Source organism: Leguminivora glycinivorella, chromosome 22, assembly GCF_023078275.1.
Source record: "Leguminivora glycinivorella isolate SPB_JAAS2020 chromosome 22, LegGlyc_1.1, whole genome shotgun sequence".
Classification (NCBI taxonomy): Eukaryota; Metazoa; Arthropoda; class Insecta; order Lepidoptera; family Tortricidae; genus Leguminivora; species Leguminivora glycinivorella.
The window spans coordinates 2,468,335-2,478,660 of record NC_062992.1 but is presented as its reverse complement, the minus strand read 5'-3'; the positions used below and the strand labels follow the sequence as shown (position 1 = coordinate 2,478,660).

Here is a 10,326-nt window from a genome sequence, read left to right as displayed (position 1 = left end):
GTTTTACAATTTTCAAATTTACTTCCTTTTTAAATGACAAGATTTACTTGAATGTCTATATAAACATTCCTCTTGAATCACTATCTATTCCAAAAATACGCCCTATGCGTTTCGCTTCAGCATTTCTTTTGCGAACAAGCCAACACTCCGCCAAGGAGTGGAATGCCCTGCCTGAGTCTGTGTTTCCGCACAATCCAGGTCTCATGAAAGCAAGAGTACACACACAGGTATCACATAGGTAAGCATGCTCCACCGTAGATTGCATCATCACATACCATCAGGCGTGATCATGGTCAAACGTCTACCTATTCATACTAAAAATAAAACGTTGCGTAGTTTAAAATAATCTAAGCATACAGACACAGTCAGCGGGTACAGTTTTTTTATTATTATAAATGGGCTCATTCAGGGCCACAGACTGGCCGAGGCGAAGACGTGGCCTAGATAGAATGAGCTCGCCCAGAAAAGCTTATGTTTTATAATATGTATTGAAAAGGTAATCACGGTCTATATCCCAGTCAATATTAAGTCTAGTGAACTAAAATTAAAAACTCTTAATGAATAAAATAAGACAATGCATGTTAAAACACCAAGAAAATATATGCACAAGAGAATATTTGTAAATTATACGTTAAATATTTAGAAATGTCAGTGACAACACATTATGGTTTTCAAAATTATATTAACACAATATTATTCTAAAAACATGAAAATGTGTTTATACAATTTTGAACACTCTGTAGTTTAGGTATTAAAAAAACGTAAACAAATGTGAGTGTGTTTAGTAAAACGTCCCACTTTGTCGGTAACCATTAAGGCGAGATTTCCTTGTATCTTTATAATATGAATAAACTCACAAAGCGACTTTAAAGCAATCGACAAAGTGGGACGTTTTCCCGTGCACATTCACAAATAATCCAGTACCCAAAGGTTGTCTGGAAGAGATCGCTCTTAAGCGATAAGACCGCCTGTTGTTACCTCTGTTTAATTTGTTTTGTTTCTTGTGTATTACTTGTAAACTATGTGAGGTGTGCAAAAAAGAGTATTGTATTGTATTGTATAATTTGTAAATTTTCGGGTAGTAACAAGATTTAACTGTTCACCAATTAAATACAAAACCAAATGGATCTGTCACTGAGCGACATATCCTTCTTATTTCGTCGCGTAATAATTTACCCTCAACTGACTTAAGGAGCCTTTTGAGGGTAAATTTTGTTTACATTTATGAAATTGGCCATTTTTTTTCCACACCACTTTTTTGCAACATTGGTATTTTTTACACGATTCATGCTCAGAATTGCGATATTTTTCTATCCTGATAGGAGAAAAAAGATTTCCATACATTGTTCAAACCTTCGTTCCGTTACCGCCATACAAAATGTATGAAAAAATGATAAATGGAAAAAAAAACCTTTGGACACTTTTTTCTCCTATTACGATTGAAAGAGCTCGCGATTCTGAGTGGAAACCACATAAACAAAGTGGGACAACTTTGAAAAAAATTGCCCAAATGCTTAAAAATACAAACTATAGCTGTGTAGTCACTGATTGGATGTGCCAAATAAGGGTAAGTAAACAGTACATGATGTGATTCAAGTACATTTTTAGCTTAAGAGCTGTTAATGTACTGCTGGATTTTTTGACTGTGCATATTCTTCACGTAACGAAACATCAGAGAACATAATACAAGTACTCCAACTAATATTTAGTGATTGTAGCTTTAGTAAATTAAAAAATATATCTCTTGAGAAAAACCACATAAAATAAAAGAGTATTTAACACTTTTGCAACCAAGAACTAAGGTTCTCGCCATATAAGCGGGCGGTTATAAATTACGACCGGTTTCTGACGTAGTGCGCAGTTTTTTTTGTCTGGTAGTGAATGCAATGGGTAACGAGGTGTAAGATGGGTTTTTCTTGAGATCATCATCTTCCTTGCGTTATCCCGGCATTTGCCACGGCTCATGGGAACCTGAGGTCCGCTTTGACAACTAATCCCAAGATTTGGCGTAGGCACTAGTTTTACGAAAGCGACTGCCATCTGACCTTCCAACCCGAAGGGTAACTAGACCTTATTGGAATTAGTCCAGTTTCCTCACGATGTTTTCCTTCACCAAAAAGCGACTGGCAAATATCAAATGACATTTCGCACATAACTTACGAAAAACTCATTGGTGCGAGCCGGGGTTCGAACCCGCTACCTCCGGAACGAAAGTCGCATGCACTTACCGCTAGACTACCAGCGCTTAAGGGTTTTTCTTGAGGTGTGAAATGAAAAACATCCGTATCCCAGTGGGTTGTCGGACATCTGAGCTAAGTTCCCGAGTGCCCGTTAGGCGGGTTCTTGGTCCCGAAAGTGCTATTTAAAATAGTAACGGGACTTAAGTTCCGTAACAAGTTTAATTATATTAGCGAACACTCAACAAGACTCAAAAAAATCGTGAATGAGGGTAGACACTCAAAGATTATCACAGATGGCGCCACCCTATTAGTCCTTTGCACTTGCATTGCACATGCACAGATAAAGAATTTCATACGTGAGAGCGAGAAGATGATGTTTTTCCTCTTTCTCACATATGACAGTGACATGCCTAGACACTTGCACAGGCGCCACCTGGCGAGATAAAATGTCAGTGTGCCTCCAACTTTAAAAATTCTGTACAGGAAAAAAACACAAAAAGATACTCATACAGGGTGGTCTTTTTCGAAACCGCAGTGGGTTAATCTCGTGGTAAAGCTACAGAATAGTTGGAGTGCTGTAATGTATGTATGTATGTATGTTCGTTACTAACACGCATTGTCGTCCAAGAGTCAATCGTCGCGCTTCTTTATATGGAAGCAGTTTATTCGGAAGTGCGCGCACATCTGCTGTACCTGGAAGTAGAAAATTGTATGTTAGATACTTGGTTTGTATTAGAGATAGGCCGAATACCAATATTCGGCCTAACATTCGTTTCAGTTGTTACCGAACCGAGCATTCGGCCGAATATTCGGTTTCGCCATATTTTAAATACTGGTTTAGAGTTAAAAACTTTTCAATGATTGGTAATGGGTACTAAGGCTCTTAATGTTTCTATAATTTAGTGCATAAGAAAATTTTGGTTTTTGTTTCTTATGCTACGTTATTTTTACTTTTTTACATAATTATTGTAGGTACTTATATTTTAACGCATTTTATATCCCTTTGGTGGTTCCTTAGAATGCTGAAATAGGATGTCATTATCCAATGAAAAACGAAACAACTTACGCTATTTATTTACTTTGTTTATTCGGTAAATATTCGCGCAATGTAACCGAACTATTCGGCCGAATACGAACATTGAAAAACTTGCCGAATACCGAATATTCGGCCCATCTCTAGTTTGCATCTAAAAAGCTATAACTCCCACTAAAAAATCTTAAACATAGTGTTATTTTATCATACTAGTACGGGAAGTGATTGATTATGTGCCTATGTCGAAACTTCAAAGGGTCATACGTACTGAAAAACGTCGTACGATACAAGTGCGAAGTTTGCTATAGCAACCACACAAGCGCCATAATGTATGTGCGCCAACACAGCAAGCACAGTAACGCCGTAGAATGCAGTTAGCTCGTGTTGTGGAGTAATGAGACCCACTGCGGCGCACACCAGTGGGTATATCACCCCGTTACCATAGCAACCAGTTACTAGTGACATACGTACCACACAAGCGCCATAATGTATGTGCGCCAACACAGCAAGCACAGTAACGCCGTAGAATGCAGTTAGCTCGTGTTGTGGAGTAATGAGACCCACTGCGGCGCACACCAGTGGGTATATCACCCCGTTACCATAGCAACCAGTTACTAGTGACATACGTACCACACAAGCGCCATAATGTATGTGCGCCAACACAGCAAGCACAGTAACGCCGTAGAATGCAGTTAGTTCGTGTTGTGGAGTAATGAGACCCACTGCGGCGCACACGTGGGTATATCACCCCGTTACCATAGCAACCAGTTACTAGTGACATACGTACCACACAAGCGCCATAATGTATGTGCGCTAACACAGCAAGCACAGTAACGCCGTAGAATGCAGTTAGTTCGTGTTGTGGAGTAATGAGACCCACTGCGGCGCACACCAATGGGTATATCACCCCGTTACCATAGCAACCAGTTACTAGTGACATACGTACCACACAAGCGCCATAATGTATGTGCGCCAACACAGCAAGCACAGTAACGCCGTAGAACGCAGTTAGTTCGTGTTGTGGAGTGATGAGACCCACCGCGGCGCACACCAGTGGGTATATCACCCCGTTACCATAGCAACCAGTTACTAGTAACATACGTACCACACAAGCGCCATAATGTATGTGCGCCAACACAGCAAGCACAGTAACTTCGTAGAATGCAGTTAGTTCGTGTTGTGGAGTAATGAGACCCACCGCGGCGCACACCAGTGGGTATATCACCCCGTTACCATAGCATTCAGTTACTAGTGACATACGTACCACACAAGCGCCATAATGTATGTGCGCCAACACAGCAAGCACAGTAACGCCGTAGAATGCGGTTAGCTCGTGTTGTGGAGTAATGAGACCCGCTGCGGCGCACACCAGTGGGTATATCACCCCGTTACCATAGCAACCAGTTACTAGTGACATACGTACCACACAAGCGCCATAATGTATGTGCGCCAACACAGCAAGCACAGTAACGCTGTAGAATGCAGTTAGCTCGTGTTGTGGAGTAATGAGACCCACTGCGGCGCACACCAGTGGGTATATCACCCCGTTACCATCGCAACCAGTTACTAGTGACATACGTACGACGCAACGGAGCCACGCTGTGACGTCATCGCCCAAATCAATTGTTTAATTTTATTTTTAACTAGCTTTTACCCGCTGCTTCGCCCGCGTACTAAAAGTATTTTTATTCAAACGTATACAAAAATTAAGATTTTCATTTGGATCCGTAGGTTTCTCTGTAGGTACATTTGTCTGCGATTATTTCGATTACACATAATACTATTGTTTTTAAAGAAATGCTTGCAATGATTGTAGAAATGTTACCACATCGACCACAGCGTAGGTAGTAGGTATGAGTAGGTATGTATTCTATATACGCTGGGGAAACCTTTATAAACAACCCACATAGCCCGTATTTCGACACTAATGGTCGGTGGGTAAAAAGTACTTTCTTGCATTATCCCTTACAACAACGATCCCTTCCCACTGAGCCGCCTGCTTTTTGCACTGCGTTTTACACTGCCTGCATATCCCTCTAACGATACCCATATTATCCCTATCCCTGTCCCTGTCCCTGTCGCTGTCCCTATCCCTATCCCTATCCTTATCCCTAACCTTATTCCTGTCCCGGCCCGTCCCGTCTCGTCCCGTAGCGACTACATTATATAAGGAACCTACGTGCCAAATTTGGAATCTCTAGGACCAGCGGTTTCGGCTGTGCGTTGATATGTTAGTCAGCCAGTCAGTCAGTCAGTCAGTTTCTTCTTTTATATATTTAGAATGTTCGGGAAAGTTCTTATATTTTCTAGAATGTTCTAGAACGTTCCAAAACGTGTAAAACTTAATGTTGTTCATAAGAATGTTCTGGAATGTTCAAATGATCTAGAAAAGTCCAGAATGTGTGTAAATGTTTCAATCGATATGGAATGTTCTAGAAAGTTCTGAAAACTTATGGAATAATGTAGAAATTTCATAAATATGTAAAACTTAATTCAGTTTAACACAGTTTGGAACGTTCTAGAACATTCTAGAAAATATTAGAATTTTCCAGAGCATTCTATATCAACTGTATTCAGTTTTGCACATTTTGGAACGTTCTAGATAATTCTAGAAAATATCAGAACTTTCCAGAATATTCTATATCAATTACATTCAGTTTTGCACGTTTTGGAACGTTCTAGATCATTCTAGAAAATATTAGAACTTTCCAGAACATTCTATATCAACTACATTCAGTTTTACACATTTTGGAACGTTTTAGAACATTCTAGAAAATATTAGAACTTTCCAGAACATTATATATCAACTACATTCAGTTTTACACATTTTGGAACGTTCTAGAACATTCTAGAAAATATTAGAACTTTCCAGAACATTCTATATCAAATACATTCAGTTTTACACATTTTGGAACGTTTTAGATCATTCTAGAAAATATCAGAACTTTCCAGAACATTCTATATCAACTACATTCAGTTTTGCAGATTTTGGAACGTTCTAGATTATTCTAGAAAATATTAGAACTTTCCAGAAGTATCTAGAACTTTCTAGAACATTCCAGATCGATTGAAACATTTACACAAATTCTGGACTTTTATAGATCAATCCAGAAATTTTTAGAACTTTCCAGAAGTACAGATATATAAGTACAGATGCACTTACCCACATTTTTTATATTGCGTGATACATTTAAAATTATATTGCGTGATACAGAAGTAGAGATGTACAGTACAGAAGAAGGACAGATATATATTTTTTTAACATTTTCGCCACCCACAGCCACCCACTTCCACCCACCGCGACCAAACTCCCTTACTTTCATCTAGAGACCAAGGCGTATTTACCACCCCAACAGGGGGTTGATTGGAATTGATAGTGATAGAGAAAACCCCGGACATACGTACATTAGCATTAGCATTTTATATATGTATATAGATTTTGTTTTCTTTATTATTTGTGCCGTTTGTATATCCGAGGTCTTTATAGAGAGAGTACGTCGCAGACGTCGCATCGGACCGATAGATGGCGCCATCGTTCGTTGTAAGTCGCTCCGGCGTCTCACCGCCGCGATGTTGGTAGTCCCGTTTTTCCCCACCTGCAACACAAGGCCCCCCCGCGCCCCGACTCGCCACCAGCCGCCCTCATTGTTTCGTCGAACGCCGAAGTGACCGGTTGTCGCGTATTCCGTTCGAACATTTTTACAGCATGGTGTCTCGAAATTAATCTTTTAGTTTCTATTTCCTTGTTATTTCTGGTCAAACCAGAGTTATTCGTGTTTTTATTTAAAAAGTGGCTTATAACGTTTCGGAATTATGAAATTTTTCAATTTCATCCGTCAATTCTTTCTTCCCTTTTAATTTGCGCTCGTTCGTCTTGAATAATGAGATATATTATGCCTCGCTAGCGATCATTATTCGTCTTTCGGGGTTCTCACTATAGAAATGAACGAGCGGTGCTTTATGATTCTACCCACTTTTTTGTAAGAAAGTTCCATGCTGCAAAAATCGTTACCGTTAATCAGTTTTCTTTTTAAACTATTCGCATTTCCGAGACTAAAGTAGGAAGTGTTATCCGCGTATTAAAAGTTTCGCGCGAGAATATAAGCGGTAACGTAGGTAAGTTGCTCCGCCGGGGACCACGTGCTCCGGGGACCACGTGCTTCGCGACCGCGTGCTGCGCGACCTGCGGGCTGCGGCGGCGGCGGCGGCGGCGGGCGCGGTGGAGGAATACCGCGCTCCAAGGAGGTTTGAATTTCTCCGACGAATGGGTGAGCGGATTCATATTATTTTAGAAAGAATTCCGATTCGGTGCGGAGGCCCCAAGCCACGTGTCGACGCCGAAACTTACTGTAGCGCTGCGATAGCGCCGCTGACCGCGGCAGTGTTGTCCGCGCGTCGGCGCCGCCGAGGTTACGTAGAAGTTGCCTCCTCGTTAACGTTGGCCATCTCTGCGGTGCCGCCGAACAACGTTGTGGCCGCCGCATAGGCGTCGCGTGCGACGCTGTAAGTATGTCTGCTGCTGCCCCGACGCGAGCGCCGTGCCGTTAGTGATCAGTCGTCAATACGCAGGCTACCAGCGCGGCCACCTTCTGCCCCCGCCACAACGCCGCGAGCCTGCTGAAGCTGTCCACCAGTATCGCTGGCCGCCACGCTTATGCTGGCGCCTCGATGGTGACGATGCAGAGCGTTCGTCTGCCGTGACAACGCCGCGATCCTGCTGAAGCTGTCCACCAGTATCGCTGGCCGCCACGCTTATGCTGGCGCCTCGATGATGATGCAGAGCGTTCGTCTGCCGTGACAACGCCGCGATCCTGCTGAAGCTGTCCACCAGTATCGCTGGCCGCCACGCTTATGCTGGCGCCTCGATGGTGATGCAGAGCGTTCGTCTGCCGTGACCACGCCGCGATCCTGCTGAAGCTGTCCACCAGTATCGCTGGCCGCCACGCTTATGCTGGCGCCTCGATGGTGACGATGCAGAGCGTTCGTCTGCCGTGACAACACCGCGATCCTGCTGAAGCTGTCCACCAGTATCGCTGGCCGCCACGCTTATGCTGGCGCCTCGATGGTGATGCAGAGCGTGCGTCTGCCTTGACAACGCCGCGAGCCTGCTGAAGCTGTCCACCAATATCGCTGGCCGCCACGCTTATGCTGGCGCCTCGATGGTGATGCAGAGCGTTCGTCTGCCGTGACAACGCCGCGATCCTGCTGTAGCTGTCCACCAGTATCGCTGGCCGCCACGCTTATGCTGGCGCCTCGATGGTGATGCAGCGAGCTCATCTGCCGTGACAACGCCGCGATCCTGCTGAAGCTGTCCACCAGTATCGCTGGCCGCCACGCTTATGCTGGCGCCTCGATGGTGATGTAGAGCGTTCATATGCCGTGACAACGACGCGATCCTGCTGAAGCTGTCCACCAGTATCGCTGGCCGCCACGCTTATGCTGGCGCCTCGATGGTGATGTAGAGCGTTCATATGCCGTGACAACGACGCGAGACGCGACCCTGCCGAAGCTGTCCACCAGTATTGCTGGCCGCCACGCTTATGCTGGCGCATCAGTGGTGATGCGGAGCGTAATACTGTTAACCGCTGCACAGGCGTCGCAATCCTTCTGCTGCGTCTGCCGTGACAACGCCGCAAGCTACTTGAAGTTTTCCACCGGTGTCGTCGGCCGACACGCTCATGCTGGCGCCTTGATGTCGCCTCTATCGCACGAGGTAAGATTGTAGACGCGGCGACCTTCATCGCGCCACCGAGCGCAATACTGCGGCTACCGCGAAGGCGTCGCTAATTTTCCTGCCGCGTTTGCCGTGACGACGCCGCGAACTCTGTTGATGCTGTTCACCGATGTAGCTGACTGCCACGCTTGCACCGGTGCCTCCCGCGCTGACGGCGGCCACCTCGAGAAGGCCACCGAGCACGATACTGCGTGACGCGACAGGGCATCGAGACGCCTTTCGAGCTGACGACGGCCGTCTCAATCTCACCGCCGAACATAACAGCGTCTGCTGCAGTGACAAGCTGGTAAGATTGCTGATGTGGGCCCTTGGTGCTGCTAGCCGCCACGCTGATAACGCCCGTCGCGCCTAAGATGTCACGCTCACCGCGAACACTGTCTTCCCCTACAATGGTGCCACGACCACGACTATCCAGGCTCCGTCTGCTACGGTATCGTTGCAGACTCTGTTGCTGACCAGGCTGATACTACCCTCCAATGTGACGCCGGGCGCCGCTATCAGCTGACATCCCGTACACTATGGTATCCACTCTTCTCTTTCCAGTTCCCGTGAAGTACGACTGTATTTACACTCTATTTTGACCAAGGACTCCTCCGTCGCCGAAGTGAGAACAGATAAATTCTAAAGATGCTACGTCCTAACGTGGTTTGGACACCCATAGTTGAACGAGGTAAGACGTCAATAACCGGACGAGGAGCCGCACTGCTGCGAGGGTGTCCTGACGATGTTCGCGAGCTATCTAATCGGAGAGGCGCCTCGCGAGAAGACCCTGTGATTCCTGTACATCGCTCATTGTGTAGGTCAAAGACATCGTAAAGGTTTGCGAAAAAAAAAAAAAAAATCCCTTTCAGAATGTCCAGATCTGAATTCGAGCCAGCGTCCTGCATCCTGAGCGTGCGTCTGTTTACCGGGCGGACACCAAAACCGATCGGCAATCTGGCCGCGGGGGTTCCAAGTACACGATGATTTCCCGGAGGCTTGTGGCGCCCCCTGTCCATTCGAGAGATTAACTTATTCGCCGAGCCTCTAATAAACAAATTGGGAAAAATAAACCTGCTTCGCCTTAGTGAACTTCAGATTCCAGCTCAAAGCGAAAGGGGCCAGGAACTCAGGAGTACTTCAGTAGTTATCATCTGGCTCGACTATACTCAATTGATATAGTGCTTGATTCGATCGTAGAACCTGATTTCATAAATTTCACAACTTTCGTGGTCTACAGAGGAAGGTTGCACCGCTGTAGTTTCCAGCATTACCTCGTACAGCTGCCGATAGCTGTAGGCCAATCGCCCCTGTTTTGCTTGCATCTGCAGCCCGATAAGACCTTCAATAATCGGAACATTGTACGAACTAAAGCTCTTCCGATGGAGAATAATCTTCAA

At 44.9% G+C, this 10,326-nt stretch overlaps 1 protein-coding gene across 1 annotated transcript in view; it reads right to left on the bottom strand.

The window, feature by feature from the left end:
• Nucleotides 1-2,126: 2,126 nt before the first annotated feature.
• LOC125237894 (ethanolaminephosphotransferase 1-like) overlaps nucleotides 2,127-10,326 on the bottom strand; it is a 32,145-nt gene continuing 23,945 nt past the window's right edge. Inside the window, exon 9 of the mRNA XM_048145132.1 lies at nucleotides 2,127-2,873. Coding sequence (XP_048001089.1) covers nucleotides 2,811-2,873 — 63 coding nt within the window. The 3' untranslated portion in view covers nucleotides 2,127-2,810. The remainder of the gene's footprint in view (nucleotides 2,874-10,326) is intronic.